The sequence below is a fragment of the Pelophylax lessonae genome (genome assembly GCF_965119305.1).
Source record: "Pelophylax lessonae genome assembly, chromosome: 6".
Lineage (NCBI taxonomy): Eukaryota > Metazoa > Chordata > Amphibia > Anura > Ranidae > Pelophylax > Pelophylax lessonae.
Window position 1 is genome coordinate 278,847,128 of NC_138773.1, and position 27,662 is coordinate 278,874,789.

The 27,662-nt window shown below is 42.5% G+C and overlaps 1 protein-coding gene across 1 annotated transcript in view; it reads left to right on the forward strand.

The window, feature by feature from the left end:
- STAM2 (signal transducing adaptor molecule 2) overlaps window positions 1–27,662 on the forward strand; it is an 88,604-nt gene that overhangs the window by 18,015 nt on the left and 42,927 nt on the right. The window contains exons 2-8 of the mRNA XM_082261116.1: window positions 12,048–12,132; window positions 16,088–16,163; window positions 16,260–16,355; window positions 18,295–18,441; window positions 18,568–18,637; window positions 21,411–21,600; window positions 24,397–24,491. Of these exons, the coding sequence (XP_082117242.1) occupies window positions 12,048–12,132; window positions 16,088–16,163; window positions 16,260–16,355; window positions 18,295–18,441; window positions 18,568–18,637; window positions 21,411–21,600; window positions 24,397–24,491 (759 nt within the window). The remainder of the gene's footprint in view (window positions 1–12,047; window positions 12,133–16,087; window positions 16,164–16,259; window positions 16,356–18,294; window positions 18,442–18,567; window positions 18,638–21,410; window positions 21,601–24,396; window positions 24,492–27,662) is intronic.

Genomic DNA, 27,662 nt, shown 5'->3' on the forward strand with positions numbered 1-27,662 from the left:
TTTCTTTGTTCAGATATGCAGCTTGTTTTGGCTCTTGCCCTCTTCCTACCTGGTGCTAAAAAGTATAGGGGCACTTCGCCCGTTGTAAGGGTGCCCTCTGATGACATTTATTGCAAAAATGCTATGGGAATTGTACGTTATTCTTATTCTTTGCTAGACATAAAATGACAATATATAATTACAAAGTTGTAAAGGTCTTTTTATGGAACACGATCAGGGATAAGGAAAAAAAATATATAAAAATAGAGACCGTTTATATGCTTTTATTCTCTTGCACTTTATGGTCTGTAATCTGAGTGCCCCACCTTGAAATCTACAGAATTCTCATTACACACACAGCCTCCTCTGAGCTGTGTGTGTATGTATGTATGTGTATGTATGTATGTATGTATGTATATGTGTGTGTGTGTGTGTGTGTGTGTGTATATATATATATATATATATATATATATAATGTATGTGTGTGTCTGTCTGTGTATGTACAGTGGGTACGGAAAGTATTCAGACCCCCTTAAATTTTTCACTCTTTGTTATATTGCAGCCATTTGCTAAAATCATTTAGGTTCATTCTTCTTCCTCATGAATGTACACATAGCACCCCACACTGACAGAAAAACACAGAATTGTTGACATTGTTGCAGATTTATTAAAAAAGAAAAACTGAAATATCACATGGTCCTAAGTATTCAGACCCTTTGCTGTGACACTCATATATTTAACTCAGGTGCTTTCCATTTCTTCTGATCATCCTTGAGATGGTTCTACACCTTCACTTGAGTCCAGCTGTGTTTGATTATACTGATTGGACTTGATTAGGAAAGCCACACACCTGTCTATATAAGACCTTCCAGATCACAATGCATGTCAGAGCAAATGAGAATCATGAGGTCAAAGGAACTGCCTGAAGAGCTCAGAGACAGAATTGTGGCAAGGCACAGATCTGGCCAAGGTTACAAAAAGATTTCTGCTGCACTTAAGGTTCCTAAGAGCACAGTGGCCTCCATAATCCTCAAATGGAAGACGTTTGGGACGACCAGAACCCTTCCTAGAGCTGGCAGTCCGGCCAAACTGAGCTATCGGGGGAGAAGAGCCTTGGTAAAAGAGGTAAAGAAGAACCCAAAGATCACCGTGGCTGAGCTCCAGAGATGCAGTCAGGAGATGGGAGAAAGTTGTAGAAAGTCAACCATCACTGCAGCCCTCCACCAGTCGGGGCTTTATGGCAGAGTGGCCCGACAGAAGCCTCTCCTCAGTGTAAGACACATGAAAGCCCGCATGGAGTTTGTTAAAAAACACCTGAAGGACTCCAAGATGGTGAGAAATAAGATTCTCTGGTCTGATGAGACCAAAATAGAGCTTTTTGGCCTTAATTCTAAGCGGTATGTGTGGAGAAAACCAGGCACTGCTCATTACCTGTCCAATACAGTCCCAACAGTGAAGCATGGTGGTGGCAGCATCATGCTGTGGGGGTGTTTTTCAGATGCAGGGACAGGACGACTGGTTGCAATCGAGGGAAAGATGAATGCGGCCAAGTACAGGGATATCCTGGACAAAAACCTTCTCCAGAGTGCTCTGGACCTCAGACTGGGCCGAAGGTTTACCTTCCAACAAGACAATGACCCTAAGCACACAGCTAAAATAACGAAGGAGTGGCTTCACAACAACTCCGTGACTGTTCTTGAATGGCCCAGCCAGAGCCCTGACTTAAACCCAATTGAGCATCTCTGGAGAGACCTAAAAATGGCTGTCCACCAACGTTTACCATCCAACCTGACAGAACTGGAGAGGATCTGCAAGGAGGAATGGCAGAGGATCCCCAAATCCAGGTGTGAAAGACTTGTTGCATCTTTCCCAAAAAGACTCCTGGCTGTATTAGATCAAATGGGGGCTTCTACTAAATACTGAGCAAAGGGTCTGAATACTTAGGACCATGTGATATTTCAGGTTTTCTTTTTTAATAAATCTGCAACAATGTCACAATTCTGTGTTTTTCTGTCAGTATGGGGTGCTATGTGTACATTCATGAGGAAGAAGAATGAACTTAAATGATTTTAGCAAATGGCTGCAATATAACAAAGCGTGAAAAATTTAAGGGGGTCTGAATACTTTCCGTACCCACTGTATGTGTGTGTATATAATATTCTAAACAGGTCTTTATTTCACAGTCAGCCAGCCTGCTAGCTTTTATCTCACAACAAACACCTTGCCTATAATTTTCGTCAGACAGGACTGTCAGTGGCTGTAAATGTAGTTTTGGCATAACAAAAACGCCTTTCTGTTTGTTGACAGCTTTCTTACAGGGAAGTGTTACTCTGAAAAGTCTGTTAAAGGTAAAATTTACCTTTTGCATAAAAGTGGCTCTGCAGGCAAGGGGCCCCAGTAGGTTGAAAAAAAAGTTACAAAGCTTTGAAATATGGTGATTATTAGTGTTGCACTGATCTTGGTATCGGTGCTGATACTAAGCATTTGCACGAGTACTTGTGCAAATGCTCCATTACTGAAACCGATACCTTCAAGACCGAGTGCACACACGCGTGGTGCGATCTTTTTTTTTTTTTTTTTTTTTTTTCTTCCCCCTCTCAGGTCCATTTTCAGTGCGTATTTCCAAAGTAGCTGTTCAGCTGCGATTTAGATATGGTTCTAAAGCGAATTGGCAAGTCGGATACACGAATTTAAAGAGCGTCCGTTTGCCGCCGTCCTTAACCACTTAAGCCCCGGAGGATTTGGCTGCTAAAGGACCAGGGGTTTTTTTTGCGCTTTTTTACTGCGTGACTTTAACGGACAATTGCGCGGTCCTGCGACGCTGTACCTAAACGAATTTGACGTCCTTTTTTTCCCACAAACAGAGCTTTCTTTTGGTGGTATTTGATCACCTGTGCGATTTTTTGATCACGCGCTATAAACAAAAAAAAGAGCGTAAATTTTGCAAAAATAACAATATTTTTCACATTTTTTTATATGAAATTCCCCAAAAAAAAAGTAAAAATCAAAATTTTTTAACATTTTTCGGCCAATTTGTTTTATGCTACCTATGTTTGGTAAAAAAAATCGCAAAAAGCGTATTTTGATTGGTTTGCGCAAAAGTTATCGCGTTTACTAACAAAGGGAAAGATTTTTGTCATTTTTGGTGTTTTTTTTTTTAACGCGTAATGGCGGCGATCTGCGATTTTTTTTTTTTTCGGTACTGCGACATTGCGGCGGACAGATCGGACCCTTGACTGACATTTTTGACACTTTTGGGGTTACCAGTGACATTACTGCAGTAATCAGTGCTATACATATGCACTGTTACTGCAAAAATGACACTGGCAGGGAAGGGGTTAACTTTATTGGACAGGGAGGGGTTAAGTGTGTCCTAGGGGCATGATTCTAACTGTGTAGGGACATTCCTATTGGTGTAAAAGCAAAGATCAACCGTTCTACATAGTAGAACGGACAGATCTTCACTTTTACACAGGGAGAACTGACAGGCAGCTTGTTTACACAAGCTGCTCTGTCTTTCTCCCTTCACAGGAGCGATCGCAGTGTGACTGGCGGACATCGAGTCCGCCGGTCACACGCACTGACTTGCCTGTGAACGAGCCGCGGCGGGCGCGCGCCTCGGTGGGCGCGCGCCCGCCCGCGATAGGCTCGCAAGTCAGTGACAGGCGAGTGACGTACCGATACGTCACTCTGCCTGGCCGGGGCTGACCGCCGCAGTATATAGTCGTGCGGCGGTCGGCAACCGGTTAATAGCTGGTTGGTAAAGTGTTACTAAACACACAACAGTAAAATCAGTCTGTATATGCAGTAAAGCATGGTTGCTATTCTCACTGTAGAACCTATGGGGTTAATCCTCCGCATTGTGTAAAAAGGTTGTTTAATCCTGGTTTCTCTGATCTAGGGCCAAAACAACTAATCGATTATGAAAATAGTTGTCGAAAATAGACGGTCAGCCAATTAGTTGGCCTGCATACAGAATGCATTATTTGTTTACATGCAGTGCCTTGCAAAAGTATTCGGCCCCCTTGAACTTTTCGACCTTTTGCCACATTTCAGGCTTCAAACATAAAGATATAAAACTGTCATTTTTTGTGAAGAATCAACAACAAGTGGAAATAATCATGACGTGGAACGAAATTTAATGGATATTTCAAACTTTAACAAATAAAAAACTGAAAAATTGGGCGTGCAAAATTATTCAGGCCCTTTACTTTCAGTGCAGCAAACTCTCTCCAGAAGTTCAGTGAGGATCTCTGAATGATCCAATGTTAACCTAAATGACTAATGATGATAAATATGAAACTAGTGTACCTCGCGCTTATGGTAAAATAATTAGATTAATTGATTAATTAAAACAGATGAATGAGCTGCTAGCTGCAATAAAAGTGCAAGTGCTTTTTAAATGTGTTGATCTGTGTTTGCAGCGCTGCTCAAAAGTGTTAATTTGTAAATATACCATAAATTACAATAAAATTCAAAAGTGCATATTGAATTTCAATATGCACTTTTGAATTTTATTGTAATTTATGGTATATTTACAAATTAACACTTTTGAGCAGCGCTGCAAACACAGATCAACACAATGATGATAAATAGAATCCACCTGTGTGTAATCAAGTCTCCGTATAAATGCACCTGCACTGTGATAGTCTCAGAGGTCAGTTTAAAGCGCAGAGAGCATCATGAAGAACAAGGAACACACCAGGCAGGTCCGAGATACTGTTGTAGAGCAGTTTAAAGCCGGATTTGGATACAAAAAGATTTCCCAAGCTTTAAACATCCCAAGGAGCTCTGTACAAGCGATAATATTGAAATGGAAGGATTATCAGACCACTACAAATCTAAGACCTGGCCGTCCCTCTAAACTTTCAGCTCATACAAGGAGAAGACTGATCAGAGATGCAGCCAAGAGGCCCATGATCACTCTGGATGAACTGCAGAGATCTACAGCTGAGGTGGGAGACTCTGTCCATAGGACAACAATCAGTCGTATACTGGACAAATCTGGCCTTAATGGAAGAGTGGCAAGAAGAAAGCCATTTCCTAAAGATATCCATAAAAAGTGTCATTTAAAATTTGCCACAAGCCACCTGGGAGACGCACCAAACATGTGGAAGAAGGTGCTCTGGTCAGATGAAACCAAAATCGAACTTTTTGGCAACAATGCAAAACCTTATGTTTGGCGTAAAAGCAACACAGCTCATCCCCCTGAACACACCATCCCCACTGTCAAACATGGTGGTGGCAGCATCATGGTTTGGGCCTGCTTTTCTTCAGCAGGGACAGGGAAGATGGTTAAAATTGATGGGAAGATGGATGGAGACAAATACAGGACCATTCTGGAAGAAAACCTGATGGAGTCTGCAAAAGACCTGAGACTGGGACGGAGATTTGTCTTCCAACAAGACAATGATCCAAAACATAAAGCAAAATCTACAATGGAATGGTTCACAAATAAACATATCCAGGTGTTAGAATGGCCAAGTCAAAGTCCAGACCTGAATCCAATCGAGAATCTGTGGAAAGAACTGAAAACTGCTGTTCATAAACGCTCTCCATCCAACCTCACTGAAGTCGAGCTGTTTTGCAAGGAGGAATGGGCAAAAATGTCAGTCTCTCGATGTGCAAAACTGATAGAGACATACCCCAAGCGACTTACAGCTGTAATCGCAGCAAAAGGTGGCGCTACAAAGTATTAACTTAAGGGGGCTGAATAATTTTGCATGCCCAATTTTTCATTTTTTTATTTGTTAAAGTTTGAAATATCGAATAAATTTCGTTCCACTTCATGATTGTGTCCCACTTGTTGTTGATTCTTCACAAAAAATTAGTTTTATATCTTTGTTTGAAGCCTAAAATGTGGCAAAAAGTCGAAAAGTTCAAGGGGGCCGAATACTTTCGCAAGGCACTGTATCTGGAAATACAGTGCAGGACACACACAGCTCAGTACACCATCCATACATGTCAGTAAGTGCCTGGGAACTTGTGAATGTGTGAGGAGCAATGCCTCATGGGACATGTAGTCCTGGGAAGGAAGTGAGTGGTTCTAAAGGCAGGAAGTTTTTTTTTTTTACCATACTATAGGGGCACTCTACTATACTTTGCAGCTTGCTATTGGGGCACTCTGAAGGCAGGAGGAGCCAGAAGCGTTGGTGGGGGACCTCCGAAAAGAAGATAAGTGTAACATGTTTGTTTAAACAAAAAAATCACTTTAAAGAATCTGTGCAGGGGAGATCAGCATCTGAACCCAGAGAAGGTGGAGGCTAATAGACTGAAGATAATAGAAGGCATTACAATTACATTTAAAGTAAACTTTTACCAGCATTGTGAATTATATTTAAAAATGATCATATCCATGAAAAAGTCTGTTTTTAGTATTACTTAATATAAAAGATTTATATCTCCCTTCCACCTTTCATATAGCTTCATGTCTGACTCCTAGTTAAAATGCCCCATATATCCTACTTCTGGGTGTATGTGTGTATGTATAGTGTTTTTTTTTTTTTTTTTTTTTTTACCCCATTTTGACAGGTGATACAAAAAAAAGCATCCTGCTGCTACTAAACATCTTGGCGTGGTTCACACCTATGCGTTTTTTGGTGCGTTTTGCAGAAACCCACTACAATTAATTTAACATGGTTTCCAATGGGATATGTTTACATCTATGCTTTTTTTAGCCACTGCGTATTTGGAAAGGGTCAAGGAATTTTCTCTTGCGTTCATTGAAGGACACCGCTTCGTATCTTCTTTGACAGATGGGTTATGCTGCTCTCCTTAGGAGTTGGACACTAGGCAGAAAAGGGTTCACAAAGCTTGATTACGCCTATAGGGCAGTCCCAGAGGGTATACTCCCACTTCCTGCGCTAGGATCTCATTTTCTTCCAATGGCCATTGGCCACAAATTCCTTGGTTCACACCTTTTTAAAAGTGTAGGGGGTTCGCCACTTTGCTTCTCTGGTACGTTCACTGGTGGGACCTTAATCTGGTAATAACAGTTCTTAAACGCCCTTTGAAAATATTTGTGAAATTTCTCTGCTTACCTTGTTACAGAAAGTGGCTTTCTTGGTAGCTATTACTTCTGTGTGAAGGATCTCTGAGCTGGCTGCTTTGTCCTGCAGGTCGCCTTACCTGGTGGTTCACAGGGAAGAAGTGATGCTACGTCCCTGTCCTAAGGTAGTTTCGGGGTTTCACTTAAATGAAGACATTGTGTTGCCTTTGTTGTGTCCTAAGCCAAAATATCCAACAGAAATTGAATTGCGTTCCTTAGATGTGGTTCGGGCCATCAAGGTGTACTTGTCGGCAACTGAGTCAATACGCAAATCGGATTCCTTGTTTGTCCTTACGGATGGTCCTCCTATAGGGCAGGCTGCATCTGCTGCAACCATTTCCAGATAGAGCAGGCAGACGGTGGTGCAGGCCGATTCAATTAAGGATCAGGTTCCTCCTTTCCCTCTTAAGGCACATTCTACGAGAGCGCTTAGTGCCTCCTGGGCCTTCCATCATCAGGTGTCTTTGGTCCAGGTTTGCAAAGTGTCCACCTGGTCGTCTGTACACGCATTCAAGTTCTACAAGGTGGAGGTTTTCGCATCTGCAGATGTTGCGTTTGGCCGCAGTTTTGCAGGCCGCTGTGGCAGAAACTTCTACCTTCTAAAGGGTGTCATTTTCTGGTAGGTGAGCTCCACTTGTTCCTGGTTGGCTAAGCTTAGCCCTTTTTTGGGAAATATGTTTGTTGCTGTGTTTTTTCCCACCCCTCATGCTGACACTGCTTTGGGACGTCCCATCAGTCAAAGAAGATATGAAGCTGTGTCAGTCAATGAACGAAAGAGAGAACTGGAATTTTTGTCTTACCGTAAAATCCCTTTCTCTGATGGACACAGCGCCCACCCCTCTGTGGAGTTGGGTTGTGTATTCTTCTGACACTGCTTGTTACAAAACTGAGATCCTAGAGCAGGAAGTGGGAATATACCCCCGGGGACCGCCCTATAGGCGTAGTCAAGCTTTGTTATCCCTTTTCCGCCTAGTGTCCCACTCCTAAGGAGAGCAGCATAACCCATCGGTCAAATAAGATGTGAAGCTGTGTCCTTCAGTGAATATCAGAGAAAAGATTTTATTTTTTTAAATCAAGAGAAAGGTTTGAGAAATCGCACACATATACAAACAGGAACAAGATAATGCCTCGTACACACGCAAGGATTGTTGGCCGACCGATCAGCCGTCTTTTGTCCAGTGATGTTGTGTTGGTTGAAATGTGCTCTAGACTGCACACAAATTTTTCGGCCAACAACAACTAACTTCAGAAGTGATGTCATGTGCTGGTTTACTTTCCGTGTGTTTTTTCTTCTCTGAGCATGCCCAGTCTTGCTCATCTGATTTTTGTCTGCCAAAATCTGTACTGACTGACGAACAATCGGCCGTTCTGTTGGCGGCCAACAAAAATTTTATAGCATGCAGACCAGATTTTGTTCGGCCGAAAAGTCGCAGTCGGTTGTTGGAATTCTCATACTAACCAGCCGACAATCGGCTGATCAGACTGCCGAAAATTCATGGCCAACAATCGTTGCGTGTTTACGGGGCTTTAGACACATAATTGTTTACAGATCTCAGCCAACAATCAGATATGCATTAGGAAGCAGAAATCAACCCGAACATGAGATTGCAATACTAGAGATTAATCGTGCATCAAAGAGCAAAGCGGCTCCCCCAACCCAGACCACAGGAGGCCCACACCACCCCCAGCAATTAAAGCAGCAGACGGTCTAGGATAAGGTCCGTAGGAGCCATCCCCGGATAGCTCCGCCAAATCCCCCAGATTTTCTGGAACTTGGCTGGAGCACCCCTATGCAGGTATATATATATTTTTCCATGCGAAGGGTGGTGCCCAATTTCTCCATCCACATCCGACATGTGGGGGGAATCCCGAGCAATCCAGTGTCTAAGAATAAGCAGCCGTGCCTGAAACAGAGCTTGTGCAGCTGCCTCACCTAAATATCTATCTTCTATAATGTGATCCAGTATACCCAAGAGGCATTGCTTGGGATCCAATGGGATCTCCAAGCCCAGAACTCTGTTTATAGTGGAAGTCACTGATGCCCAGTACCGATGCAGTTTTGGGCATCTCCATAACAAGTGTATTAGATCCTCCGCATCCGAGAAAAGGATTTTATGGTAAGACAAAAATCCAGTCTTTTTTAAACTGTGCTTTTTTGGTTAAATAGACTTCAATGGAGAAGCTTCAGAGAAGCATGTAGTGTGTTTTTGCTGCGATTTTTGCTTTTTTAATCTTCCCAACAACAAATTGGCAAAAAAAAAAAAAAAAAAAAGCATAAAAAACACAAATTGCAAAGCAATGATTCATGCCAAAATTGATGCCGTCCTTTTGGACAGAGTTGAGAAATTCGATAGGCTCTGGCAGCCTTGGGTAGATCACTTTCTCCCACCTAATTATGACAACTCTCTCCTGTTGCCCTGAGATGCGCCTCCTTGTGCCTCCCCAAGTTAATCTTGAGGAACCTGCCCCCCCGGCGATATACCTCTCCCCCCCTCCCTTTCTCCCCCCCCCCCCCCCCCCAATAACCTTTCCTTCTCCTCTCCCTCTTCTTGTATCCCCCTTTTTTTCCTACTTGTCTCCTCCCTCCGTGTATATCCTTGCCTTACCACATTCCCGGCCTGATGTACACTAAGATCCTACCATTTTTACTCTACATTTGCAATACCTGACTGACCCCTGATGATGCTTTTCTCCATGAAGCGGCTGGCAGGTGGTCGTGCCACCCCACGCAGGCACATCGTGTTCCCTTTTTGGGGTGCCTGGGTGCTGGCTGCAGCAGACCTGCCACCTTCCCCAATCACCTCCTATGGTTATCCCTTGTATTTATCAGATTGTATTGTTTATCTGCTATTGCAGCTATGTGTTACAGCATGTTATTGTTCTTGTTCCTTTATTTCATGCTTTGTTCATTGACTCCTGGACATTGTACCTCACTTGTATTCATTAATAAAACCGTTTGAACACGATAAAACACAAATCGCAGCAAAATTAAAAAACCCAAATCGCAGCAAAATAAACACACACAGCAAAAAGCACTGCAGAAACAGATCAAAAGCAAACTGCATAGGTGTGAACCGAGCCTTATGTTGGCCATGCTTGTATCTATTTTCGGGCGAGAATATTCATACGAAAAATCTTTGTACATTCGCTGAATGAAAGAATGTTGTTTAAAAATTTCACTTGCTTTTAACATTATTTTAAAACGAAATGGAATTTCTGAACGAAAACCACATACAGTCTGAAAATTCCTTTGAATAGAAGTTTTCTATTCTGCTCCTTCCAATTTTCCCATCACTGTGGTCGAAAACGAATGTCGATTAGAAAATCGAACAAGCTTTCTTAAAATTAAAATTTTATTTTCTGAAGGAAGACAAATAGTATCTACCAGCCATCATTAAATGGCGGCCTGCAGTCTGAGAACACAGCCGGGCCGCGAGTTGGGGCATGACAACCAACTGGGGCGTGAGGTCGGGTCATTTTCTTTCGTTCAACCAGAAGGTTAAACAAAAGAAAAAATGACCCGTGTATTGCAAACTGGTTCATGGAAGCAGTGGGGGGCAGAAGGATCACGGAGGGTAGGGGTTGAGCGGACCAGGTATTAGGGGCAGGTTGGGGAGAAGGGGCAGGGGTGTGATGATAATCCCTTTAGGCAGGCAAGGACAAACAGTAAATTAATTTAGGAATCCCCAAGATTCTCTCATATTAAATGATATATTTTGTAAGAGAAACGTGTGTATTACTTATAAAATACGATATGCTTTTAGTTTCTTGTGTAATAATTTTTAGAAACAGACTTCAGTAAAATTTGGACATGAGCAGGGTCAGAGTTTCAGTAATTGCTGTGTCCTGATTTCAAAATATCAGGCATTAGCTCATCACATTGACAGAAGCCTATTGCTCAACACAAGACAGAAGCATATGCTTATTAATGGATAAGGCCAAATCAGGTCTTTTTTTTTTTTTTTTAATCCAAATTGAGGCCATCATTTTGTAATTATAATTTGCAGTAGCACCGTGAAGAAATAAAAGCCAATTTTTTTTTTTTTTTCTTTGCGGTAAGCAGCAGTAAATTAACATGCCGTTCTTTGCAATAATGAACAATAAAGTGTATGTAAACCCTGACATTTTAAAAATGCATATATGCTAGTATTCATTATCGCTCAGTGTTTTTCATTTTCTGTTGTCTTTGAATGCACAGCAATTCTTTCATGCAGAGAATTGCATACTCCTGATATAGAACGACAATGTGGAAGCATGGTTTCCCTTTAGGCACATGTTGCATGCTGTCAGCTGAGATTACATGGTTGTGTGGCGATTTTCAGCGCTCCAATGCATTTCTCCAGCAGCAATGGCCTCCACTGACGACATTTGCCGCTAATGCCACCCACCTGTTTGATACACAGCCTCCCCTGTATTGACGGATACACAAAGAGGAGAGAAGGTTCTTATAAAGAAGCGGTCTTCATGGCATGTCATGTGATAAACAAGTTGTACAATCCAGATTATTATTATACAGGATTTATATAGCGCCAACAGTTTGCACAACGCTTTATAATATTAAGGGAGACAATATAGCAACAATACAAGAGGGTTAAGGGGGCCCAGCTCCTGGGATCTTACAATCTAATAGATTAGATCTGCAACTAAGGGTTGCCTGTAATGACCAGCACAGAAGGGTGCCAAGTATAACCTATGGCTGGAGCCTCAATGACGTCGGGAGCCGACGGTCACGGCACGGGGCTCTGAAGGAACGGCATGAGTGGCCGTTCCTTCAGAGCGCATGCGCCATTGATGTCACGGGCTGCATGCAAAGTAAATATCTCCTAAACGGTACATGTTTAGGAGATATTTACAGTACCTATAGGTAAGTCTTATCAGTACAAGTTGCAGAGGAGGGTTTACTTCCTCTTTAAGTTTGCTTTTTACATGGTAACAAGGTTTGCAAATCTCCTTTTAATTGCATGTGTTTTTTTTTTTTTTTTTTTAACTCCGAATCATTTCTTTTTTTTTTACTTTGCAGAAAAAGCAACAAATGAATATAATACTGCAGAAGACTGGGGTCTCATTATGGATATCTGCGATAAAATTGTTAATACACCTAATGGGTAAGATTTAAACTGTCTTTCATTGCAAAATAAATAGAAACATATATAGTGCATTTCTGAAATACATGCCTAATTTTATTTCTTTATAGGATAAGTTCACCTTTCTTAACATGTTCCACCCATATTTAGGGTGTAACATGTTTAGGATCTGCCTGCTCCCCCAACCCCCCCCCCGTGACAGCAGACCAGGTGTCTTGACTCGCTGTCACAATTTGAAAAGAGTGTGGCCGCGCGGGGCTCTGCCCACCCACATGGCCGCGTCCATTCACAGATCCCTATGAATCGATGAACTACAACTACCATCAGCCTTTGCAGCTGACAACTTGTAGCTCTCAATGAACTACCACTGATGAGTGCTCTAGGTAGTTCCTTGAGCTTCCTCTCTTTCAGTTGCTGCCTGCCCAAATTAGCGCTATGAGCAGACGGCTACACAGACAGTCTGCAGGAGAATGGCATTACACACACAATCTGCTGATCGTGGGCGCAATGATTTACAGGCTCCTTAAAAAAAAAAAAAAAAATTGTTGTAAAATCACTTGTCCACTCCATAGCAGTTTTACTGCTACAGGGCGGCAGCTGTGCGCTGGATCAAGTGAATATATATGTGTTTCGGCTCTTCTGGGTAGAGGGCACTGCTGGCACCTCACTCCAACATAAAAAGACCTGGACGTCCACGGAAGACAACAGTGGTGGATTATCGCAGTATCCTCTCTATGGTAAAGAAAAACTCAATTTACAACATCCAGACGAGTGAAGGGCACTCTCCAGGGCGTATCATTGTCAAAGTCTAAAATCAAGAGAGAACTTCACGAAAGCAAATACAGAGAGTTCACCACAAGGTGCAAACCATTCATAAGCCTAAAGAATAGAAAAGCCAAGTTAGACTTTGTCAAAAAACCATCTAAAACAAAAAAAAAAAAAGCCAGACCAGTTCTGGAAATGCATTCTGTGGATGGATGAAACTAAGATTAATCTGTACCAGAATGGTCTGTAAAACATGGTGGAGGCAGTGTGATGGCATGGGCATCCTTGGCTTTCAGTGGCATTGGTATTTGTTGATTAAGTTACAGAAGACCGAAACAGCTGGATGAATTCTGCAGTGTTTAGAGATATACTGTTGTAATGGTGTCATCACGGCATCCATGTTGCCCAGTGACACAGGCGACCATTTCGTTTAAAGCTGTAGCAGCAGATGTGTACTCAGAGAGATTTTCCTTCCCCCCTCTCTCTCCCTCGAGCTAAATTAGCCCCCACCTTATCCTAATTAGTATGCAAGCCTCAAAGCAGCCTTCTCTTAACAGACCCATCTTATCTCAAATGCAGACAGAGGTCTGAGCAGATGGCCAGAGAGGTTGCCTTGTAGCTTCCACCAGCCCAGTTGTTAATTAAAATGTAACACCTACATCTCACAAATCCATACCCGATTCATAACTTTTTACCCGAACATGACACATTGACAAAAAGTAGATGGTTGAATGCCAGATAAAATACCGATCGAATTAAGATCAAACATGATCACCTTCGTTCCTAGGGAAGACAAGCTAGCGATCAGATGCCTTACGGGTCAGGGGTTATTCTGAGATAACCCGTGTTTAGTTCTGTGGATAATAGATACAATGCCGTACCATAAAATATCCGTTTCAAGAATGTAACAGTTACATATTTCGAGATCTGAATTCTGTTAGTAATCTGTCTAAGCGGGAGGTGTCTTGGCATTTTGCTAAGCTTTCAGGGCCGCCCATGGCCCAGTGTTTAATTGGTCAAGTACTTCTGGTGACACCCCCTGGGGGTCAGAGAAAAAGACAGGAGCTGATGGAGCTCTCAGTCTCCTGTAACATCAAGGAAAGGAACATCTATCCATTGGAGACCGATCACACATGTTCAGTTTCTGAAACTAAGATAATACAAGGACTTTTTGAATGCAAGTATTTCATTTCTAATTCTTATCTATTCTTATAAATTGCTGTATTGTGTCTCTATTTCTTTGTAACCCATTTTTCTGTAAATATTTTTATTTGCACCAATTTTAACCTTCTTTATAATTAAACCTTATATTGAAAAGTGTTACCTTTTTAAGTTGAACATTCCTGTCTGAGGTGACAGGGTGTGTTACAGATGATTATTCTAAGTCATAATTGGTATTCTAAAATTACGAGCGTCCTCTGGGCTCATTATAACGTAGAGGTGGTGGCAGAGAAAGGGTTTATTGTTTAATTAGCCCGGTGACAATCGCTCTGTCTGCTGGCATCTAGATTGTGGTCCCGCAAGCTGGACAATCTGTGTGCCGGGTGCAGCTGAGAGTGGCATTGTTACGCAAGTGACGGCAGGGTGTGAGATTGCTTGGTCTTTGGTCACGAGTTGGATGAGAAGGCCAGGGGTCTGATACCCACCACCGTCACAATTGTCAGCCCAGATTCAGCCAAATGCTGCAAAGTTGATTGGACGGTGCTTCACAGTGCTGATGGACAATGATCCAAAACACACTGCGAAAGCAACCCAGGGGCTTTTTAAGGAAAAAAAGGAATATTCTTCAATGGCAGAGTCAGTCGCCTGATCTCAACCCAATTGAGCATGAATTTCACTTGCTGAAGACAAAATTAAAGGAAGAAAGACCCACAAAAATAACAACGGACAACAGCTGCAATTAGAGCCTGGCAAAGCATTCAGAAAGGAGGAAACCCAGTCTTTGGTAATGTCCATGGGTTCCAGACTTCAGGCAGTCATTGCCAGTAGAGTATTCTCAACAAAATATTAAAAATTAACATTTTATTGATGATTATGTTCATTTGTCTAATTACATTTGAGCCCCTAAAAAAAGGAAGGGCTGTGTAAAAAAAAAAAAAAAAAAAAAAAAAAAAAAAAAACCTATGGTTGAAGTTCCTAAAATTTGTACTTGATATTCCTGTTCAGCCCCTTCAATTAAAGCTGAAAGTCTGCACTTCAAATTCATTGTTTCGTTTTAATTTTATTGTGGTGGAACACAGAGCCAAAAGTATGAAAATTGTGCCCGTGTCCAAATGTATATGAACCAAACTGTACGAACACTTAATTACACATACGGCATCTTCACTACCAGAGTTTAGATTGTTAAAATAGCCATCAGTGGTGCGTGATTGCAAGAGTGGAATTGGGCTGCCCATGGCGTGTGAGCTGGAGTGGAATTGGGCTGCCCATGGCGTGTGAGCTAAAGTGGAATTGGGCTGCCCACGGCGTGTGAGCTGGAGTGGGATTGGGCTGCCCACGGCGTGTGAGCTGGAGTGGGAGTGGGCTGCCCACGGCGTGTGAGCTGGAGTGGGCTGCCCGCGGCGTGTGAGCTGGAGTGGGATGGGGCTGCCCACGGCGTGTGAGCTGGAGTGGGATGGGGCTGCCCACGGCGTGTGAGCTGGAGTGGGATGGGGCTGCCCGCGGCGTGTGAGCTGGAGTGGGATGGGGGCAGCCCCACGGCATGTAAGCTGGAGTGGGATGGGGGCAGCCCCACGGCATGTAAGCTGGAGTGGGATGGGGGCAGCCCCACGGTGTGTGAGCTGGAGTGGGATGGGGGCAGGACCACGGTGTGTGGGATGGTGCGGCCCACGGTGTGTGAGCTGGAGTGGGATGGGGGCAGCACCACGGTGTGTGGGATGGTGCGGCCCACGGTGTGTGAGCTGGAGTGGGATGGGGGCAGCACCACGGTGTGTGGGATGGTGCGGCCCACGGTGTGTGAGCTGGAGTGGGATGGGGGCAGCACCACGGTGTGTGGGATGGTGCAGCCCACGGTGTGTGAGCTGGAGTGGGAACGGTTAACAGTCACCTTCCTTGTTACAGGTGTGTTTCTTTAAGTGCTCACTTCAACACACAAAACTATGTAGTTGTATTTTCTAGTTTACTCAGATATGTAGGTTTACCTTGCTACAGCGTTCATCATTTAATCAGTTAATTTTAATTAGGACATGAATCCATTTTCTTTTAATTTCAGAGCTAAAGAAGGCCTTAAAGCTATAATGAAAAGAGTGAATCACAAAGTCCCTCATGTAGCTTTACAAGCACTGACGGTAAGTACACTCCTCTCCTTATTGATTGTCGGTTGCATAACATCCTGTAGCTATAAAATATCTCCTGTCGTAATGCCCTTTGCTTTGCCTTCATAGCTATTAGGTGCCTGCGTATCCAACTGTGGAAAAGCCTTTCATCTAGAAATATGTTCCAGAGACTTTGCAAGTGAAGTGCGAGGAGTTATAAATAAGGTATGCTAATTCTCCTTTGAGTGATATACGTGTTATTTTTAACAAAGAACTTATTGATCTCTGCCTTACCTTGAATTGACTGCCTTCTCCTCCGGAATACTAGTGGTAAAAACAAGCTGTCTGTTCCACAGAATGTCAGATTCACTGGACATTGGAGATTCAGTCAATTATTTTAATCTTTCATTCTCTGGAAAATGTTACATGAACATCGCTTGGTTGTTAATAGACCCGTTCTCTGAATTTTTTTTTTTTTTTGGTACACCTAACATTTGAAGGTCAAATGCTGAGGACTGAAGTAGGTTTTCCACTCCATTGCTAAGCATTTGGTGATTTTTTTTTTTTTTAGAGGCCCTGAACAACAGAGAACCCTAATTAATTGGACCATTAGAATGGGATTAGGTCAAATGGCTATGATCAGATGAAGTGCTGCAGAGGTTGCAGCTATAATGATAAAGGTAGTAAAAAAATGGCAGCAAACATACAAAAAAAGAGCATTAGTTGGTTCCCATTAAGTTTGCAGTAGGTGAACAACCCTCCAAATGATTTAAGGCCAGCCATAAATGGAGTGATTTTCTTTTCTGCAACCACAGTGTTAGTGTTATCCCTCCTGGAATCCCTCCCGCGATAACATGCACAATAGGAGTCAGAATATTATTTTAGTTTCAATTTTAGCATACACGTAACAACTTTTGTAGAAACGATAAAAGTTTTCGCTATGGATCCATCGACATTAGCCGGGCACACAATCAAAATCGTCGGTAAACTTGTGTTCACTAACGGCCCGATTTTCGAACGATCTTTCCTAAAACTACCATTTTCGGCCGAAATTCTGTGAGTGTATGGCCACTATAAGGTTTGTTTTGTTTTTAGCATGGCACTATACACTTTAGAATGAGATTGTGATCAGTGCTTGCAGCTGGCTTGATTGAAGTAGTATTGGTTGTATTCGCTCGCAGGAACCTTTTGATATTTGTAAAAAAATAAATCCTGATGTAGGTGATGCCGCCATGATCCAGAAGATCCCTTTATTTCTTTGGATGGCATTTGACTTTTTTTTCAATACTGCCTTGAGAATTACATGCAAGGGGTATTGAGCATATGGCCTTGTGACTAATAATACCATGGCATTGGACGGTAGATTACCCTACTTTACACTAGAGTTTTTGAACACGCATGAGGACCTATTGCCCCTATGTCTGTCCAGCAGATTTGTTAGCGTGTGTGCATCCCGCCATTTTACATAACACCCCATTCATTATGGTCCTGGAGAAGCTGCACAGTTAGTGAAACTTGTTGACTGCTGGATGGGACCTGCACATCTTGACCTATACTACAGTATGTAGGCTACACTATATTAAATAGAGGTGGTACTGTTGTGATCCGATTGGAGTCTATTTTATGACCCACATGTGGTATTTTGAGGACTGCATGCTTTTAATATTTGTATATACATTGCCATTTTTTACTTGAAACTGTAAATAAAGATTCAAATACTTTTTTAAATTTAAGGTATCTGTCTCATGTGGGTGGATACCAATAATGTCCATACTATGGTAGGATATTTTCCTGCAATCCGTTTTTTTGTTTTTAATACAGCTTTGGTTGTGACACGGAGGTCTTCTTTACCTGTATATTACGCCCAAATTAAGAGACTATTTGGCTCTTTTTTGATAAGGTGCATATCTTTCTGAAACTAGGGGAGACACCGGTCCTGCCCATCTGTGTTTATGATCGTGCTCTTAGTTTGACTGAACTGAAGCATGCTGGCGATAGGAGGGTTGGCCTACAGTATTTTTTTTTTTTGGGGGGGGGGGGGGGTTGCAAGTGTCTCGTTCTTCTGTAGACTGCAGTATAACAGGAGAGTGAAGTCTTCCTGTGTCCTCAAGAAAAGGATATTTATGGTGAGTACAAACATTTTCTTTCTTTTAAATTCCCCTAGGCACATCCAAAGGTAGCTGAGAAACTAAAAGCTTTGATGGTGGAATGGGCAGAAGAGTTCCAGAAAGATCCCCAGTTCAGCCTGATATCAGCCACCATTAAATCTCTGAAGGAAGAAGGAGTGACTTTCCCAACATCTGGCCCTCAGGTGGGATAATCCTGTGCTGTGCAGTGGACCTGCTCCATACTTTCCTTTTTCTAGATGTGATATTTCTCATATCTTCCTTCTTCTGATAATGTAGCCCCTTCTGATAAACATATCACTATTCCACAGAGTACGACAAATACACCTAAAAACGGGACGTCAACCGGCAAAAATAAAGAAGATGAAGATATTGCTAAAGGTAGGCATGCTTTAAAGGGCATATGCAGCATTCAATTTACTTTGTTTTTATTATTCGTGCTCTAAACTATGATGATACTGTAAAATCTATTCAAATTTCTGTTTTACATAATTTTACATAAGAAATATTTATATGCAATATTACTATTTACTGCTTGCAGCCAACGGCCTGTGCTTTTGTAAAGGACGAGAATAGCTTGGTGTTTAAATGCTGGTTGCCTGATTTTTGTTTGGCTAAAGTATTTTCTGAGTCACTAGGGTTGATTTACTAAAACTGGAGAGTGCAAAACCTGATGTAGCTCTGTATTGAAACCAATCAGTTTCCAGGTTCCTTTGTCAAAGCTTAATTTAACCACTTAAGGACCGGGCCTTTTTCTGACACTTGTTGTTTACAAGTTAAAATCAGCTTTTTTTGCTAGAAAGTTACTTAGAAACCCCAAACATTATATACCGATCGCGGCGATACCTCACATGGTTTGAACACAGTTTACATATGTGGGCGGGACTTGTGTATGAGTTTACTTCTGCACGAGAGCTAACGGGGACAGGGCGCTTCAATTTATTTATTTATTTATTTTTCCTTTTCCTATTTTTTATTTTATCTATTTTTTATTTTTACAGTTTTTTTTTAAAAAAGATTTGGGATCATTTTTATTCCTATTACAAGGAATGTAAACATCCCTTGTAATAGAAATAAGCAGGACAGGTCCTCTTTATTGTGAGATCTGGGGTCAAAAAGACCTCAGATCTCACATCTACACTAAAAAAAAAGTCTTATTTTCATGATGGAAAAAAAATGGGCTCTTTAAATGTGTTGCTAGGAGACGACGTTTGACGTCGCTCCGATCCTCTAAGACTTCCTGCCTGTAAGGAGTGCGGACTGGATCATTTTTCCGACTCCCCGTTTTCGACCGGAAAGCGGCGGGAGGGGGGCGGGGCACCTCCATTGCCGTACCGTAAGTGAGATCCCGCGGCGAATCCGCCACTGGGACCACTCTTATAAGAAAGAGGACCTCTGGCAGTTTCAAAAAATACCGGGGTTATGGCAGCTATCTGCTGCCATAACCCCGATATTTAACGTCAAAGTACCGACGTAAATCTGCGGCGGGCGGTCCGGAACTAGTTAAACAAGCTGAAGTTAGAAGCCGATTGGCTACCATGCACAGCTGCACCAGATTTTGCACTCTCCAGTTTTAGTAAATCAACCCCACTGACTTGGAACAAGTTTACAGTTTAGGAAAGTCAAAGTGGACTCTGAGTTCCTTATCTGCTTTCTTGTCCCAGGTCTTTACCTAGAAAAGCTCTAAATCATTGTATTGACATCTCTGCCAGAAAACTAACATTTTTCAGGAAGGTCAGCCTTAGAGTGATTGTAAAGTCAGAAAGTTTTTTTATCTTTATACATTATATGCATTAAGATAAAAAGCCTTCTGTGTGCAGCAGCCCCTCTTAGCCCCTTAATACTTACCCGAGCCCCATCTACATTCAGCGATGTCCACAAGTACCTCAGCCATCCAGGACTCTGTCTCCAGATTGGCTGAGACACAGCATCAGTGCAATTGTCTCCCGCTGCTGTCAAACTCAGTTAGCCAATCAGGAGAGAAAGGGTGCGGAGCTGAACAGCAGCTCCATGTCTGAATGGACACTCGGAGCTACAGCTCGACTCGGGGTGCCCCCATAGAAAGCTGCTTGCTATGGGGGCATTCAAAAGGAGGGAGGTGCCAGGCGCTCCAGCCAAGGACCTGAGAAGAGGAGGATCTGGGCTGCCCTGTGCAAAATCACTGCACAGAGCAGATAAGTATAGCATGTTTGTTATTTTAATAGAAAGAAAAAAAGCGAGACTTCGGTCACTTTAATATTCCCTTGTTACAATGTTCCCCTAAAGTAGAATTCCTGGTTTTGGTTTAAAGAAAAAATACATTAGCAGCAAAAGGGCTCATGTTGATGAGTGTTGTTTTCCCTGCTTTTGATAAGCATTTGAAATGCAGCTACAGGCGCTCAAATGGAGAACTCAGCATTTGACTAGAACTCACAGAACAGTTTTTTTATATTTACCGTTCCAGCAGCCCACATGTTGAAACACTGCCACTTTGCTTCTTGCAGCAAATGGAACCCTAGCATGCAGTGGGGAGAGCAGTTTATTCCACACACACATGGAGATGTGAAATATCTGTTGTGACTGGGGAGAAACAAAGTGGTGATGCACACAGCTGGCTGCAGTATATTAAGGAGGGGGGTGGATTAGTACACATCAGCAGCTTAGTGACAGTCATGGCTCCCTCCATAGATATAGTGATTAGGCGTTGTCACCCCAGGACGGGAAGTGTTATTCACATTTTAAAAAAATGGGGTGGGGGGGGGGGGTCAATCCTGGAAAAAAAGGAAAACTAATGCAGCCATCACAAGAGTGGTAAGCTGCAATATATAACATTTTTGGTTTTGAGCTTATGTACACTTAAAAATAGCACTAGCTTCAGGCCGGTGATAATTGATTTTGAATAGGTGCCTGTCAAGTTAAGCAGGACAAGATGATGTTTGAGGTGGGGATAAAATAAGGAAATGTCCATTTCATGCAGTAATATACACCCAAGTCTTATTTATTTATTTTTTCTTAATTAAGTTCAAAATGATAATCTGATAAAATAAAGACTGGAGTAAAACTACTCACAATCTTAGTGAATTGAGGCTTGTGTGTTTTATTTGTGTGGTATAGTTCATTATAAACTGATTTTATTCTTTTTTCTAATTTAATATATTTTGCTTTCAAATAACAGCGATTGAATTATCTTTACAAGAGAATAAGCAGCAGCCAACAGATACCAAATCATTATACCCAACGGTGGAGGTGCCGCATGACAGTCAGCGAATGCCCAGAAAAGTGCGGGCTCTTTATGATTTTGAAGCCGTGGAGGACAATGAGCTGACCTTTAAAAGTGGAGAAATCATTTTTGTGCTAGATGATAGGTGAGCATTGTGGCCATTACAGGCAGTCCCTGGGTTACGAACACAATAGGGACTGTAGGTTTGTTCTTAAGTCGAATTTGTTTGTAAGTCGGAAAATGTACTTTTTTAAGTGTAACTCCAGCCCAAAAAATTAATGAGGATACAGACAGCAGTACAAGTAGCTCTAGAAGTGAACAAGTAGAACAAAAATAAAAGTGTAGCCACCAGCCAACTACCAATGTATTCTAATACTGTAAAATGGGTAGAGTACTATAGTGCGTTAAAACACTCACTGTCTAGGCTTGTCGGTTTGATATGCTTCTTCAGCATGCAGCAGCAGTGGTCCCTGACCCTCAGAGCCGTCCAGCAGCCGTCCAGTAGCGTGGGATCCAGTACAAGGGCTAAAAGAGACCCAGAAGGATAGTTACATTCAACATATTTAGAAGTACAAGTACAATACAGTGGTTCTGCTCTCAATACAGAATAATGTAATCTCACCAGTTTCCAGACAGTTCCACCAGCTTCTGCCTGTGCAGTGGGATGCTTCTGGGCAGTGTGGGGCAATCAGAGTACATGTAGGACATGCAGCGTGCATTGTGGCCGGCACTAAGATGGATGCTATCCAGCACAGGAGCGAGAAGAAGCCGGCAGTGATGTCACGTGGGCGCCGCCGCCGTTCGTAAGTAGGAGTCGTTCGTCACGCCCCCGTTCGTAAGTAGGAGTCGTTCATCACGCGGCCCCCGTTCGTAAGTAGGAGTTGTTCGCAACTCGGATGTTCGTAAGTCGGGGACTGTGTACATCCCGTCTGTAGGTCTTGTCTTGAGCACTTTAACCACTTGACCTCTGAAGGATTAACCCCCTCTTCATGTCCAGGCCATTTCTTGCTATACGACACTGCATTATTTTAAGTGACAATTGCGCGGTCATGCCACGCGTTACATAAATTTTATGTCGTTTTTCCTCACAAAGAGAGCTTTCTTTTGGTGGTATTTGATAAAACCTATTTTTTGCTTTCTTCTATAAAACCTATCCAAAAAAAAAAAAAAAATTAAAACCTCCCAATCAATTTTTTCAATAATTCAGGCCAATATGTATTCTGCTACATATTTTTGGTAAAAAAAAAATCCCAATAAGCGTATATTGATTAGTTTGCGCAAAAGTTATCGCGTCTACAAACTTTGGTGTATATATACTGGGATTTTATATTTTTATACTAGTAATCGGTGACTTATAGCAGGAGTGCAATATTGCGGTGGACAGTCTGACACTGACACTTTCTGGGAACCAGTGACATTAATACAGTAATCAGTGCTAAAAAATATGGACTGCCACTGTACTAATGACACTGGCTGGGAAGGTATTAAGCATCTAGGGCAGGGGTCTTCAAACTACGGCCCTCCAGTTGTTCAGGATCTACAATTCCCATCATGCCTAGTCATGTCTGTGATTGTCAGAGTTTTACACTGCCTCATGGGATGTGTAGTTCCGCAACAGCTGGAGGACCGTAGTTTGAGGACCCCTGATCTAGGGCGATCAAAGGGTTAAATGTGTGCCTAACCAGTATTTGTGTTGCTTTTACTAAGGGATGTGCTGAATTTTATTCCCTGCTTTGCAGGGAAACAAGGTCCAGCACATCCCTGCTGACAGAACCTAGCTCTGCCTTGTTTACATAGGCAGAGCTCTGTTCTGTTGTTCTCCTCAACGATCAGCAGGTGCTGGCAGACATCCATTGGCTGGCACCCACTGATCAGACTTCTGCTGTGATTAGTCAGAAAGTGCAGTACTAGGTACATGATCCTGCACAGGAGAGCCACTCTGCCGCCGTATAACAGTGTATGCAGTCAGCAAATGGATAATGTGCTAAAGCAACCCTTTTACTAGATAGAGTATAAAGCGAACTTGTACCTTTAAAGAATAAACAAAATAGTTCTCACCTACTCTCTGTGCCACTGACCTCCATCCTGTTGCTGTGAAATGGAGTAAAATGTGTCCAGGGGGCTGGCTATGCTGGGACGCTTGGCAGTAGGGACAGTGAGTTCCCTGGAAGGCAGTCACCTGAGAGGAGTGACCAGGAACTCTGGAAACCAGGGTGGTATGCACTTCCTGAAAGTGGTGTCTGGTACATATCCTGGGACATCACAGCCTGGAAGTGTGGAGCTTGGAGTTTCTAGTTATAGGGCTGTTGTGATGCAGAGCTGGGCCCTGGTAGAAAATGCTCATAATAAGAGTATAATCTAGAAAGATGGCACACCCACCCCCGGCACCTTACTTGGGAGTTTTAACACCTACTGTACCCAAATAATTATCCTTAATCCCCAACCCTTGATTCTGACCTTAACCTAACCCCTTACACTAAATTAACCCCTAATGTAAATGCCTTTACCTTATTGGGCGCTGGAACTACTATCAGATCTATCAGCACCAATTAAAATTCACTGCAGTCTGTTTAGACCTAATGAACCATTTTCCTACTCTCCTGTCACTGTTTCGGTCATCAATGTATGTGTAAATTGACTGGATCTTATGTAACTGCACATATTAAAGGTTTTGTAAATTTTAGGGCAGTTTTAAGTACGTTGTACAGTATATTTGCAACATGTATGAGTAGTATTATTTTGGTGTCTTAAAAGGCAGAAAAAGCCCTATAGTATGTCATTATTTTTTAGAAGTGCTCTAACTTTTATATATGCGTTTAGCTTGTGGCTTTGTACATTTATATGGTAACTGAATTCTTTGGTGACTCTTAATATTCTCTGACTTTATAGCAGGGAAGGGTGGCATTGTTCCATATTACCATTATTTTACATTTCTCTACAGTGACGCAAACTGGTGGAAGGGAGAGAACCACAGAGGTGTAGGCTTGTTCCCATCTAATTTTGTTTCCTCCACTCTAAATGCTGAGCCTGAAGCAGGTATGTAAAGTAACAGATTGCACGCTCTGTATTTTAAATTCATTTTTGGAATTACTTGGTACATGAAGATTGTGCACCCAAAAGTATTTTCTGACTCCGGGAAGTTTTGAGGCATGTTGGTAAATGCAGGGATCTTTTTCTTCAATGAGAAAGGAAGAAGTAGCACACGATGACATCTGATTCTATCCAACTTTAAAAAAACGTAGGCATAACACATTGCAGCCCCCTTTTCCCCCAGAACCGCCCCTCTCTAATGTTTTATCCAATATGGGCTTGCCTGGGTTTAAAAAATTTGGGTGTGATCTGACATCATTGGTGTGCGACTTCCTGCTTTCCTTTTGGGTTCATAGGGCATGGCTGGGCTCCCTTTTGGTTTACCCCTTGAATTTTAGAGGTGGGGGATTTTAATGCAGACTTGGAGCAGTGCCATCTCTCTAGATACAATTCTCATCAAGCCTGCTCTGACTTTATCTGGATTGCCCTGCTAGACCATGCAGCTCCAAGCTGAAGTGCTGGGGTTGCCTGACACCGAAATCCTTTGGAACACCCATATTTTCTTTCTAGAACTATACAGTTCTCTAAACCTAACCTAGTAACCGCTTGTCTCTTTTTGTGAAGCTGGGAGGGTTTATATTATTTAAATTGGCTTCTCCCCTAATCCAGACTTAGTGTGTTGTCTGTATTCTCCCTGCTTTACAATATGTGGATATGAATTGGCAACATGCTATGTCTGTACCCTTCTTCACTGTATCAATATACATTGCTAAAAAAAATTAATGGAACCCTTTTAAAAACACATCAGATTTCAATGGGGAAAAATATCATGCTGGATATCTATACTGATATTGATTGAGTAATGTGTTAGGAACGAAAGGATGCCACATCCTTTGATGGAAATTAAAATTATCAACCTACAGAGGGGCCGAATTCAAAGACAGCCTGAAAATCAAAGTGAAAAAATGATGCAGCATTTTGCTAAAATGTCATTGCAGCAACTAAAATGGTACTCAGTAGTTTGTATTGCCCCCATGTGCTTGTATGCATGCCTGCCACTGTCGGGGGATGCTCCTAATGAGACGACGGATGGTGTCCTGGGGTATTTCCTCCCAAATCTGGACCAGGGCATCACTGAGCTCCTGAACCGACTGAGGTGCAACCTGGTGATGTTAGATGGACCAAAACATAATGTCCCAGAGGTGTTCTATTGGATTCAGGTCAGGCAAGTGTGGGGGCCATTCAATGGTATCAATTCCTTCATCCTCCAGGAACTGGTTGCATACTCTCGCCTCATGAGACCGGACATTGTCATGCACCTGGAGGAACCCAGGACCCACTGCACCAGTGTAGGGTTTGACAACGGGTCGAAGGATTTAATGCTGATACCTAGTGACAGGGTGCCATTGTTTAGCCTGTAGAGGTTCGTGCGTCCCTCCATGGATATGCCTCCCCAGACCATCACTGACCCACCACCAACCTGGTCATGCTGAACGATGTTACAGGCAGTAAAATGTTATCCACGGCTTCTCCAGACCCTTTCATGTTTGTCACATGTGCTCAGGGTGTACCTGCTCTCATCTATGAAAAACATTCCATTGGTGGACCTGCCAATTCTGGTGTTCAATGGAAAATGCCAATAGAGCTCAACGGTGCTGGGCAGTGAGCACAGGGCTCACTAGAGGACGTTGGGCCCTCAGGCCACCCTCATGAAGTCTGTTTCTGATTGTTTGGTCAGAGACATTCACACAGATGGCCTTCTGGAGGTCATTTTGTAGGGCTCTGGAAGTGCTCATCCTGTTCCTCCTTGCACAAAGGAGCAGATACCGGTCCTGCTGATGGGTTAAGGACCTTCTACAACCCTGTCCAGCTCTTCCAGAACAACTGCCTGTCTCCTGGAATCTCCTCCATGCTCTTGAGAATGTGCTGGGAGACACAGCAAACCTTCTGGCAATGGGACGTATTGATGTGCCATCCTGGAGGAGTTGGACTGCCTGTGCAAATTCTAAAGGGTCCAGGTATTGCCTTATGCTACCAGTGTGTTTAGATGGAGTAGTGACACTGATCCTAGTGCAATGCAAAACTAGTGAAAAACAGTCAGAAAAGAGGAGTAGGGAAAAAAATTATATTGGTCTCCACCTGCAAAACCATTCCTGTTTTGGGGGTCAACTTGTTGTTGCCCATCTAGTTCACTTGTTAATTTCATGAACACCAAAGCAGCTGAAACTGATTAACAACCCCCTCTGCTACTTTACTGACCAGATCATTATCCCAGGAGTTTATTGACTTGATGCTATACTCTGTATGTTCCTTTATTTTTCTTGAGCAGGACATCTAACTGTGGAAGAACAGCATATTTTATGGAAGACGCTGTTATTTCAGCACTTTCCTTTGGATGATGGGGCGAGGGTGGGGTGGTGGGCGGTTCCAGAGCCAATGAAAGTTAAATCACATTGGATTGAGGACAACACACCAGCCCACCCCACCCCACCACCAATTCCAATTGCACAAAAGAGAAAACTGATAATGTGCGTGGAGGCATCCCAATGCCTTTTCTTAGGCTGTCCACACCCATTAAAATGGTTGGACATGTATGTGCAGTCGGACCATCTCACAATATCCTATGGCCAACGTCTTTGGTTGAATGAGGATTCCTAACCACTTAAGCCCCGGAAGATTTTACCCCCTTCCTGACCAGGGCCTATTTTGCAATTCGGCACTGCGTGACTTTAACGGACAATTGCGCGGTCGTGCGACGCTGTACCTAAACGAGTTTGACATCCTTTTTTTCCCCACAAACAGAGCTTTCTTTTGGTGGTATTTGATCACCTGTGCGATTTTTTGATCATGCGCTATAAACAAGAAAAGTGCGACAATTTTGCAAAAATAACAATATTTTTCACATTTTTTTTATATGAAATTCCCAAAAAAAAAAAATGTAAAAATCTAAATTTTTTAACATTTTAGGACAATTTGTTTTCTGCTACATATGTTTGGTAAAAAAAATTGCAAAAAGCGTATTTTGATTGGTTTGCGCAAAAGTTATTGCGTTTACTAACTAGGAAAGATTTTTGTCATTTTTGTTGTTTTTTTTTTTTTAATGCGTAATGGCGGCGATCTGCGATTTTTGCCGGACTGCGACATTGCGGCGGACAGATCGGACCCTTTACTGACATT